The 13,119-nt window shown below is 43.4% G+C and overlaps 1 protein-coding gene across 1 annotated transcript in view; it reads left to right on the forward strand.

The window, feature by feature from the left end:
- Window positions 1–8,038: 8,038 nt before the first annotated feature.
- The window catches only part of P2RX1 (purinergic receptor P2X 1), a 128,124-nt gene continuing 123,043 nt past the window's right edge, over window positions 8,039–13,119 (forward strand). Inside the window, exon 1 of the mRNA XM_040424853.1 lies at window positions 8,039–8,411. Coding sequence (XP_040280787.1) covers window positions 8,275–8,411 — 137 coding nt within the window. The 5' untranslated portion in view covers window positions 8,039–8,274. The remainder of the gene's footprint in view (window positions 8,412–13,119) is intronic.

Raw genomic sequence — 13,119 nt, forward strand, 5'->3', positions numbered from 1 at the left:
GCTCACAAAAAGTGTAATATAGAGCAACCAAATCATATGTACCCTAAAATAGTACCAAAAAAACTGCCACCCTATCCTGTAGTTTCCAAAATGGGGTCACTTTTTTGGAGTTTCTACTCTAGGGGTGCATCAGGGGGGCTTTAAATGGGACATGGTGTCAAAAAAACCAGTCCATCAAAATTTTTCCTTCCAAAAAACGTATGGCATTCCTTTCCTTCTGCGCCCTGCTGTGTGCCCGTACAGTAGTTTACGACCACATATGAGGTGTTTCTGTAAACTACAGAATCAGGGCCATTAATAATGAGTTTTATTTGGCTGTTAACCCTTGCTTTGTAACTGGAAAAAATGGATTCAAATGGAAAATCTACCAAAAGAGTGAAATTTTATCTCTATTTTCCATTAATTCTTGTGGGACACCTAAATGGTTAATAAAGTTTGTAAAATCAGTTTTGAATACCTTGAGGGGTGTAGTTTGCAAAATGGGGTCATTTTTGGGTGGTTTCTATTATGTAAGACTCACAAAATGACTTTAGACCTGAACTGGTCCTGAAAAAGTGGGTTTTAAGCCTTGTAACGTCCCCCCAAAAAAATATGGCATTCACATTCAAATGATCCAAACATGTAGACATATGGGGAATGTAAAAGAATAACTATTTTTGGAGGTATTATTATCTATTATAAATGTAGAGAAATTGAAATTTGGAAATTTGCAAATTTTTCCAAATTTTTGGTAAATTTTGTATTTTTTTAATAAATAAAAATGATTTTTTTTTATTCCATTGTACCAGTGTCATGAAGTACAATATGTGATGGAAAAAACTGTCTCAGGATGTCCTGGATAAGTAAAAGCGTTTTAAAGTTATTCACACATAAAGTGACACTGGTGAGATTTGCAAAAAATGGCCTGGTCCTTAAGGTGAAATGTGGCCGTGTCCTTAAGGGGTTAATAATGAAGACAGCACTGCATAGTCCTTCATTGTTAATGGCCGAGCAGTACCTTTAACAGGGGCTGTGGCTGGTAGGAGGTTTGGCTGGTTAGATGGGGGAACAATATAGATTTGTTTCGGACTTCAGATACCCCTCACTATTTGACCGGGAAAACCCCCCCCCCGCCCCCCTTTTAACATACCACTAACCAGCTATATTAGTGGACTGATATCAGATTGAATAGTATTTTATCAACCACCATTTTATTAATTATTTTATATATTTTTAGAGGCTTAGTTCTGTTTAGGGTATACTATTCAGTTTTAATTTATGTATGGTGACAAATGTCTGTATATATCTATATATTGCTACCAATAAATTAGTGTCACTTTGCTAACCTTGTGGTCCAGGTATAAGAGTGCCCATTCTTTTCTATATTACAATTTTCGCTTGGTGATCGGGGTACGACATCTGTTTGGTGCACCTTGCCATCTTGAGCCAGAGGAGAGCCGTCCTTTACCCTATCTATATATCAATTGCAGATATTCCCTTCCACTGGGATACCAACAGTTGGAAGCCCTGCCATGAGAGGCAACAAATGCGGCTGCAGGATGTCCTGCACATAATTCTGAGCTGTTAGTGTCACTTGTATCACTGTCGTATGCAGTGGCTCCCCAGATCTTCACACCAGCAGTTGAGACAATGTGTCACTCCACAGCAAAGGCAGGATTGTAGTGCTCACCACAAGGCCTCCATACTTGAACTTGACTGTTCTTGGATCCCAAACAGAACCTGGATTCATTGGTAAAGATGATATGGTTCCAGTCCATAGCATTCCAGGTTTCTTGTTCATGACACCACTGCTAATGAAGGCCATGGTGGCTGGTTGTCATTAGCAGGATATGTAATGGGTGCTGTGACACCAAATTTCCTATTGCTATGTGCTTGGAAATGGTCCGGGCAGAGACAAGGTTGTGTAATGAAGGTGCCACTTGTATCTGGATGGTGGACAATAAAACTGTGGGAGCTGTTCATGTTTGCCAGTGGATCAAATAATCCTCTCTACTGGTGGTCTTCTAGGGCCTGGCCGCCATGTGTGCATTTCCTCACATAACCACTGCTATTAATACCTACTAACAACAAGGTCAGAACAGCCTAGATGGCGGTCATTTCATTGAAACAACCTTACTGGTTCTCTCAGTCCACTGATGCGCCCCCTCTCAAAGTCTGTCAACTGGGCAAAATCTCTTCAAGTGCATCAAAAAGATATGTCTAGCAGTCAACGATCTCTCACCAAGAGGTACACTACCCAAAAGTATCCTCTGAGAGACTTTTTATAGGGCAGTGGGGAATCACTTTTATGGCCTCTTGGAGCAGAATCCAGGGTCTAATCAGACCACAAATCTAATCATTTACATATCTGCTGGTGATATTACTGCATTTGGAGTATTGCAGCAATCTGACGTTTCTGGCTTCGTTATTTTTGTTGTTGATGAGTGTATATTAATATTTGGTTTTAACCACTTGCCGCACACAGGCGGCGGCTCTCTCAGGGCTCAGCGACGCCTATTGGCGTCATCTCGCGAGACCCGAGATTTCCTGTGAATGCGCGCTCACAGGAGCGTGCGTTCACAGGATCGCGAAGTAAACAAGTTGAACTACAGCCTGCCAGCGCTGATCATTCGCTGGCAGGCTGTAGATGCGATTTTTTTAACATCAGAAAAGTATATTAGACGCTGTTTTGTTAACAGCGTCTGATATACCTGCTACCTGGTCAATCTGGCAATCTGCTTTCCGCATTTTGCGGATCCGCACATTGTCAGAACTATATAGAAAAAGCCTTTTCTTATCCGCAATTGCGGACAAGAATAGGACATGTTCTATATTTTTGCGGAACGGAAGTGCGGACCCGGAAGTGCAGATCCGCAATTCCGGATCCGAGCGGGACAAAGTCTGTCCCCATAGAAATGAATGGGTCCGCAATTTCGTTCCGCAAAATGCGGAACAGAATTGCGGATGTGTGAATGGGGCCTAAGGGTCCCTTATCACCGCCAGTTAGTTAGCTTGTTAGGTAGTTAGCGCCCAGCCCACCGCACCGCAGTCACTGATTAGTCGCTGATTAGCGTCTTCGCTGTCGCTAATCAGCACTAGTACTATATAGTATCTGTAAGTGATCAGGACTGATCGCAATCAGATCAATATCAGTACATTAAGGTCACCTTAGGCTCTACAAAAAACGCAGTGTTCGCCCGATCAGGCCTGATCTTGTGCGCACACTTGCGTTCAGTCCACCCCACCGCAGTGACAGAATATTTTTTTTTCTGATCACTGCAAGAACACTGTAAAATCGCTGCGGCACTATAGAGATCACTTTTGAGCTTTTTAGATCTTTATTAGCGATCGCAGCTTTTTTTTTTTTTGCACATTTTTTGGCAGAGATTTTTTCATCCACATTGATCGATGCGAATGAAGAAATCTGTGCCGTTCATTTTTTCTTTCAGCCCAGAGGCTGAACGGAAAAAGAAAATCTCATTACCCGTATGCTCAATATAAGGCCTCATGCACACGACCGTGCCGTTTTTTGCGGTCCGCGGATCCGCAAAAAACGGAAGGCGCCCGTGTTGACTTCCGCAATTTGCGGAATGGAATGGGCGCCGGCAATATAAATGCCTATTCTTGTCCGCAAAGCGCGGACAAGAAAAGGACATGTTATTTTTTTTTTGCGGGGCAGCGGAACGGAGCCACGGATGCGGACAGCACACGGAGTGTGAGGGCCTGGTCACTAGGGGGGTATAAACCTGTGGTCCTTAAGTGGTTAATTTCTAAACTTCTAAAGAGCAGATTACATAAGCAATGATGGATGCAGTAACACTAGATTTTGTTTTAAAAGCTGACCATCTTGCGACACTCATCTTGGTATGTCCCAAAGCAGGCTGAAAAATAAGGAAGTATACACTTTCATTTTGAACTTCATTTATTGACTTTGGCTGATAATCTCACATTCAAAGGGTTTTCACAAAATATTTATAGCTTATCAATAGGATATGTAATAAATGTTTAACGAGTGGGGCCCAACTCCTGTACTCCCAAAATCCCTTAAAAAGGCACCTGTCTCCCCCCATTTGCAGTTGAGAGTTAACTAAAATATTAACTGAATGATCACCCACATCAGGCATTTCAATCCATCCGTACCACAAAGGGCAGGGTAAGTATTCACTTTCATGAGCAGATTTTTTTTTTAAGTACCTACCATGGAGCAAGACCATGTGACTGCTATGTGGCCCGGGAAAAGAGAGGGTGGCATTGAACTGCTTCTCCCATTTCCAACATGGATTTTCTGAATTTTCCTGCAGCCACCACTAGGGGGAGCTCAGTATATAGAGATTTTACATGTTCCATTGCATGCAATATAAAATTCCTTTACTTGAGCTCCCTCTAGTGGTGGCTGCAGGCATCCAGTTTTGGAATATATGAGATGAGGAGTGCAGAGGGTTTAGAGCTTTATGGGGAAATTTTTAAAGGTATTTATGCCAGGTGTCTAGTGTAAATACATAGAGAAGCATCGTGTTTAGAGTGCCAAATCTATAAAGCACATATTCCACCTTTTTACAGCTCTAAAAATGATGCAGAGTTCTAAAGGTGAGGCTCAAAAATTATTGTTTCATTGGGAAAACCAGTGTTTATGTAAAAAAACATGTCAGGATTGCTGGTAGGTCCAATTTAATAAGAAGGCTAATTTGTTAGCACCTTTACCCTCGTTCACATTAAAACAGATACAACAATGGTATGTTCACATTTTGGAGCATTTTCTATGCAAAATTCATGCAGTTATACACTTAAAGGGTTTCTATCACTTGGTATGACATAATTAGCTGGCAGACACTAGCGATCCGCTAGTGTCTGCTCTGGCCAACCATCCTACTATAATCACTTGTGGGGCAGCGGTTTTGCTAAAAAACTAACTTTTATAAATATGCTAATGAGCCTCTAGGTGCTATGTGGGCGTCATTAGCACCTAGAGGCTCCGTCTACCTTCATACACAGCCGCCGCCCAGCGCGTCCCTCCAGCCCGCCCATGTCCTCCTCCGTGTGACGCAGCGGACGAGTTCTCGCGCATGCGCCGTGCGCGGCTGTATTCGGCGCATTTGAGATCTCAGCTCGGAGCGGTCAGACATTCAATGCGCATGCGCCGAATACAGCCGCGCACGGCGCATGCGCGAGAACTCGTCCGCTGCGTCACACGGAGGAGGACATGGGCGGGCTGGAGGGACGCGCTGGGCGGCGGCTGTGTATGAAGGTAGACAGAGCCTCTAGGTGCTAATGACGCCCACATAGCACCTAGAGGCTCATTAGCATATTTATAAAAGTTAGTTTTTTAGCAAAACCGCTGCCCCACAAGTGATTATAGTAGGATGGTTGGCCAGAGCAGACACTAGCAGATCGCTAGTGTCTGACAGCTAATTATGTCATACCAAGTGATAGAAACCCTTTAAGCATCTCATTGGTTTGATGAAATTATAAAATGGGAAAATCAATTGTTGCCGCAGTTTCCATGCAGTGATGGCTTCACCGTGAACTGGCCCCATTGTATTGGACTAAATTCATATGTGGAATCTGCTGTAGAAATCTGAGGGTCAGCTGTGGCAGACTCCATGACACCTACATGTCACATTTTTCCGTGTGTGTATGTGATGCGGTGCGGCAACCAGTATGTTTTGTGTCCAGTGAATTATCTCATGATTTAGCACACTGCTGAAAAACAATTAACAATTAATTAGAATCTTAAAACATGTCATGCACACACCTAACAATTCAAGGGATGGTAACACATTATTTTGGTGTCAGAGGTTTGGATGACAGGTTCTGTATCAGCCTGATTTTCCAGCTAAGGCTACTTTCACACTGGCGTTTTGGTTTCCGTTTGTGAGATCCGTTCAGGGATCTCACAAGCGGTCCAAAATGGATGAGTTTTGCCCTAATGCATTCTGAATAGATAAGGATACGTTCAAAATGCATCAGTTTGCCTCCGTTCTGTCTCCATTCCGCTTTGAAGGCGGACACCAAAATACTGCTTGCAGCGTTTTGGTGTCCACATGACGAAACTGAGCCAAACGGATCCGTCCTTACACACAATGTAAGTCAATGGGGACGGATCCATTTTCACTGACACAATCTGGCACAATAGAAAACAGATCCGTCCTCCATTTACTTTCAATGGTGTTCAAGACGGATCCGTATTGGCTATGTTAAAAGGTTACAGTTACAGTTTGTTTTAACTGATGATCTATCCTCTGGACAGATCATCAGGTTCTGATCGGCGGGGGTCCGACACCCAGGACCCCCGCCGATCAGCTGCTTGAAAAGGCAGCGGTGCTATAGCAGCACCGCGGCCTTCTCGCTGTTTACCGCTGGCCCAGTGACATCACGACTAGTATCAACTGGCCTGGGCGGGGCTAAGCTCCATTCAAGTGAACAGAGCTTAGCCCCGCCCACGCTAGTTGATACTAGTCGTGACGTCACTGGACCAGCGGTAAACAGTGAAAAGGCCGCGGTGCTGCTATAGCGCCGCTGCTTTCTCAAACAGCTGATCGGCAGGGGCCCCGGGTGTCGGATAGATCATCAGTTAAAACTAACTGAAGAACCCCATTAAAGATAATACAAACGGATCCGTTCTGAACGGATACAGACGGTTGTATTATCGGTGCGAATCCGTCCATGACAGATCCGCACCAAATGCAAGTGTGAAAGTAGCCTAAGAACAGGTTCACATCTCTCCTACGGTAAGGCTCAGTTCAGACCTGAGCGTTTTACAGCGCGTTCCTACGCGCTGTAAAACGCTCAACAAGGAGAAACCAATGCTTCCCTATGGGAATGGTTCTCACCTGGGCGTTTTACAGCGCGTACGATCGCGCTGTAAAACGCCCGACGCTCAAACAAGTACATGAGCGTTTTTTGGGGCGTTTGTCGCGCGTTCCCGTACATAGACTTTCGAGAACGCGCGACAATGTGTGTTCACTTTGTCTCTGTATGCGCGCTTGTAAACGCCCGTACAATCGCGCATACAGAGCGCTCCTTTCAGAACGCTCAGGTGTGAACTGAGCCTTACTCAGTAGTAGCAGAGGAACCGACTACTGAATTCATCGTATGCGGCATAGCCAGACACTGCTGCCCACCTCCAGATCCACATTGACTATAATTGGATCTGGCGGCTTTCTGGCTATGCCAGATACGGTAACTCCTGTAGTCTCACCACATATTGCACATCTATGTGGGGAAGAGTAGGAATGAACAAGTGCAAATTCAATATATCACATTTCCTAAGGCTACTTTCACACTAGCGTTTTTACTGGATCCGGCAGGGTTCAGCAAAAACGCTTCCGTTACTGATAATACAACCATCTGGATCCGTTATGAACAAATCTGGTTGTATTATCTGTAACATTGCCAAGACGGATCAGTCATGAACTCCATTGAAAATCAATGGGGAACGGATCCGTTTTCTATTGCAGCAGATTGTGCAAGAGAAAAAGGATCCTTCCCCATTGACTTGCATTCTGAGTCATGACGGATCCATCTTGCTCCACATCCCAGGATGGAAAGCTGCGGTTTGCTCTCTGGTATCAGAACAGAACGGAATGCATTTTGGAGCATTCTGTTCAGTTACGTTTTGTCCCTATTGACAATGAATGGGGACAAAACAGAAGCATTATTTTTCCGGTATTGAGACCCTATGACGGATCTCAATACTGGAAAATATTAACGCTAGTGTGAAAGTAGCTTTACCCCTAACCAGAGAGACCAGGGGAATCTACTGGCTGTAATCTGTTTCAAGAAGAAATATACAGTTCCTAACAGTTCTTTATAACATCTTCAACAGTTATGAACCTCATGTGTCTTGTTGAATCTAGTACATGCTTATGATAAGCTAATCAGTTTTCCTTCTCACTTATCTAAGTCTGACAAACAAGTCACTAGCTGGGGCTTTATCATACTGTCTTTATTTGGATGCTTACACTCCCTAGGTTTACTGCATAAGATCTATGACTGTAGTTTTAGTAAATTCTTCTGCACATGGAAGTATAAAGGCATGTGAGAAGTCTAGAGATGAGCACACCCCTCCCACATCCATCCTCGGTCCAGAATCCACAGCCTGCACTCATCCAGGTCTTCACACTGTCCAGGAATCCCAGCACATCCTGGTCTCCTTCAGAAGCTCACAGGAACACTCACACAAACTGTGCCTCTTGAGCAAACAAGGAATTAGCAAGACACCAAGGAACTCATTCTCCACCCTTTCACTGTAAGGAGCTGCTCCAAGTTGTCTGTTCTCAGATCACAGAGTTCAGGATGGTGCGAAAGTTTAAGAAAGAGATCTCTGACTTCTTCTTTGAATATGACACCCCAAGGATGGTCTTGGTCAGGGACAAGAAAGTGGGGCTGACCTTCAGGCTCATCCAGTTTGGGGTCCTGTGCTACATTGTGGGGTAAGTGATAGAGATGACAGCATAGACATGGTAAGAACATACATTTTTACACTGCATGAACTGCAATACTCATATACTGTCTGTGTTATATACTGTACAGCATTAGAAGTTCTCTGTTTTACTACGTAACTACATATGTAGATGATATAATATAGTTATATATCTATTACCACTGGCTGAGTTTTCCATTATGTTTATTCATAATGTGGCATTGGAATTTTTTCAGTGCCCTCTGGCTAAATCTAGTTCTCACTATATGTGCCTGCAAGCACTAAAACAGTGGACTCTAACTTAAAGGGAACGTGTTATGAGAAAATAACCTATTTTTTTAAATCATGTTTTTATGTTTAACATGTTTTCAAAAATGTTGATGATGTTATTTTTAATTGTCCATGTCAATATCTATATTTAAACAAAAAACATAAAATTCAGCAGTTTTTACACTGGTCACTAAGCCTTATAATAGGCGTCACTTTTTTGTCTGTACAGATCAGTTTACTGTAGCTATCTGCTTATCTGTCATTCTTATCCTGCCTGTAATGATATCACCTTTGTGTATAGATAGGATCCACCATTTATAAGACATATTTCCTTTAAAGGGGTTGTCTAGGATTAGACAAACGTGGCAGTTTTCTTCCAAAAATAGCGCCACACCTGTCCACAGGTTGTGTGTGGTACTGCAGTCCAGCCCTATATGCATCAATATAGTGGAGCTGCAGTACTAGATAAAATCTATGGACATGGTGCTGTTTCTGGAAGACAGCAGTAGTTAATCTAATTCTGGACAACTCCTTTATCCCTCAAAATCCCTCAAAAACATACATGAGCCACTCTGTTACACATCAGTATGTACATTGCCCTGGAGTTAACCGAATCATTACTCTATTAAATATATCCGCTTACCACATATGATCATACATACTTCCTTGTCCTGTGGCTTCTCTCATTTTCTTTGATCAAACCTGGCGAAAACTATTGGCCCTCTTGCCACCCCACAAATCCATTATTAATAATAGTAGCTGTTAATAGAACAGGTGCTTTCCCATGATGCAGGCTGAACTTAGACTAAAAGCTTATTGTAACCATAGAATATGTGCAGAGAATCTGGATGTGTATTATAAAGAGTTACGAAAAAGCTGAAAAGTAGTTTCTACAACTATGATGCATTGAATAACTGCTTTTCTACTGTATTTTGTGTATGTGTCTTTACTATAAGTTATACAGTAGTAGTAATGAGTAGTAATGAATAGTTGCTTTCTAGTTACTGCTATTATCATTATTAGTAATATGTATATATATATCACATGTGCAAAATACCAATATTGAGAATCCTTGTCTGTAACATAAGGCAAATTGTTCTTCAATAAATGAAGAAAACTTTGTGTGTCAAAAAAACTGAAACAAATGCAAAGATGTGTGTCATCTGTTTTCCTTGCTAGAAATGTATATTTTCAACCCTTGTGACTCAGCTACATCATAGTCAGTTAGATGCTTTAGTATATATATATATATATATATATATATATATATATATATAAAAAAAATATAGGAATCAGTCATATATTCCCGTCAATTTAAGTAAGCTTATGAAAAGTGCATGCATTTGACATACATGTGGTGGTGGGAGTGGGGGTTGGACACAACAGACTTCCTGTAAGTAACCTTAATTAAGATCTCTGATAACAGCTAGGTCCCAGGCAGTTGTGTAGACATACATTGTGAAATACCTTAAATTCCTTCAACTTACATATTCCCTTTTATGTAAGTAAATGTTATCGGAAGCACTTTCACAAAAAGCTACAATGTTTCTTTGGGTTTAATGAGCTGTACCAAATACTTTAAAAACATTTAAAGGGAACCTAAACTTGCATCAGGATGATCCTTGGCGGTTTAGATCCTCATAACACCAATTCTCAAGAGAGCCTACCCTAGGCAACAATGTCTATCGTAATAGTAATTGTAGCTATGAGCAACAGTTACATTTACTGATTTGGCCACTGATAATTTTTATGATGGGTATCGAACAAAAAGAATCCTGGTGCCCGTGCTTTCCAAAACAGGTTGATCTTTATTCCAGATAATAGTAGATACTAGGGTTGAGCGAACCCGAACTGTAAAGTTTGGGTTCGTACTCAACTTTACGGTGTTTGGCACCCAAACCCGAACATAATATTACTATACCATCGGATCGGAGTTTTCTCTAATCCGATGGTATATTTTAACTTGAAGCGTCCCCATCACCATGGGAACACCTCTATGTTAGAATATACCATCGGATTTGAGTTAGATCGTGAAAACTCAGATCCGACAGTATATTCTAACACAGAGGCGTTCCCATAGTGATGGGGACGCTTCAAGTTAGAATATACTGAGAACTGTGGACATAATGGCCCCCTGCTACCTGGCAGCACCTGATCTCTTACAGGGGGCTGTGATCCGCACAATTAACCCCTCAGGTGCCGCACCTGAGTGGTTAATTGTGCGGATCACAGCCCCCTGTAAGAGATCAGGTGCTGCCAGGCAGCAGGGGCCAGACCCCCCTCCCTCCTCAGTATTAAAATCATTGGTGGCCAGTGCGGGGCCTCCCTCCCTCCCCAGTATTAAAATCATTGGTGGCCAGTGCGGCCCCCCCTATTAAAATCATTGGTGGCTAGTGCGGCCCCCCCACCCCCTATTAAAATCATTGGTGTCCAGTGCGGCCTCCCCTCTCCCCCTTAATTAAAATCATTGGTTAACAACCCCCCCCACCATCATTGGTGGCAGCGGAGCGGCAGTTCCAATCAGAGTCCCAGTTTAATCGCTGGGGCTACTATCGGTTACCATGGCAGCCAGGACGCTACTGCAGTCCTGGCTGCCATGGTTAGTTAGCACTTTTAGCAGCATTATACTTACGTGCGCTGTTTGTGGCAGGCCGGCGCTCCTCCTACTGGTAAGTGAAAGGTCTGTGCGGCGCATTGCTTATAGCACAGACCTGTCACTTACCAGTAGGAGGAGCGCCCGGCCGGCCACAGACAGCACATGTAAGTATAATGCTGCTAAAAGTGCTAAGTAACCATGGCAGCCAGGACTGCAGTAGCGTCCTGGCTGCCATGGCAACCGATCGGAGCCCCAGCGATTAAACTGGGACTCAGATCGGATCTGCCGCTTCGCTGCCACCAATGATGGGGGGGGGGGTTGTTAACCTGTGGCCACTGCCACCAATGATTTTAATTAGGGGTGAGGGGGGGAGGGGAGGCCGCACTGGACACCAATGATTTTAATAGGGGGGGTTGCACTAACCACCAATGATTTTAATAGGGGTGGGGTGGCGGGGGGCCGCACTGGCCACCAATGATTTTAATACTGGGGAGGGAGGGGGGTCTGGCCCCTGCTGCCTGGTAGCACCCGATCTCTTACAGGGGGCTGAGATCCGCACAATTAAACCCTCAGGTGCGGTTAATTGTGCGGATCACAGCCCCCCGTAAAAGATCGGGTGCTGCCAGGCAGCAGGGGGCAGTCATGTACACAGTTCTTAGTGTATTCTAACTTGAAGCATCCCCATCACCATGGGAACGGCTCTGTGTTAGAATTTACTGTCGGATCTGAGTTTTCACGATCGTGAAAACTCAGATCTGAAAAAGCTAATACTATTATTTTCCGTTATAACCATGTTATAACGGAAAATAATAAAGTGAAGTTTGGGTCCCCATTGAATTCAGGGTCCAAGTTCGGATCAAGTTCGGGTTCCGAACCCGAACTTTTTTTAAAAGTTCGGCCGAACTCCCCGAACCCGAACATCTAGGTGTTCGCCCAACTCTAGTAGATACAATAAAAGTCCATATAATGTGTTTCAGGGACCAGTCCCTTCTTCAGATCGAGGATGGTGCAATCAAGTTTAATGAAAAATTATAGTTTTATCATGTATCGCACTGATCTTTTTTTTCATTGACACTGGAAACTTATCATTATGAACAGAAATGAGTGAATCGTAACAGTAATGGCGGGTTTACATGGCCGGATAGTTGGGTAGATCATCGGGGACGAATGTTCCTGTGAGCACAAATTCCTGACAATTTGCCCCTCTAAAGGTTCAGCTGAATACCTGCTGAAAGAGCAAAAAGCAGTCGTTCGTGCAGGCCAGTAAATTATCATTTCTGGGCAGCAGATCGTGCTGTCTAAACAGTGATCTGTTGCCAAGAAACAATGATTCTGTATGAGGATGAGCAATTGCAATAGTGTGGAGGTGATCATGTAAAGTTTCCTTCCTGATAAATGGCTGCTCCTTGGCCCATGTAAACCCACTATAACTGACCACTGTAAACGCCAGACTTTCAGAAGAGCTGTAGCTAGTCTCAGTTAATGTAGACAACATGTGTATCGGTGACATCACTGAACAACACTAAACACATTAAGGGACATTTATCAATGCCTTTATGCCTGACAAGTCACACATTATGGGGCACAGCATCTGTGCACAATAATGTGTGACTTTTTGAGTTTCTCTGCACTTTTCAAAATTGCCAAGAAAGGGGTGTGGTTTAGCAAAAGTAGGCGGGGTTTCACACAGCCTACCGCATTTACTATAACTTTCACCAGAAAGTGGTGGAAGTTATAGCTGAAGTCTATGCCAGCCTGTAACTGGCGTATATTTCACTTTCTGGCGCACAGCAGGGCAGATACGCACCTGATTTGTTAACAGGCTTTTGCCTCTTAACATGCATACTACTGT

This window comes from Bufo bufo, chromosome 3 (genome assembly GCF_905171765.1).
Source record: "Bufo bufo chromosome 3, aBufBuf1.1, whole genome shotgun sequence".
In the NCBI taxonomy this organism is placed as follows: domain Eukaryota; kingdom Metazoa; phylum Chordata; class Amphibia; order Anura; family Bufonidae; genus Bufo; species Bufo bufo.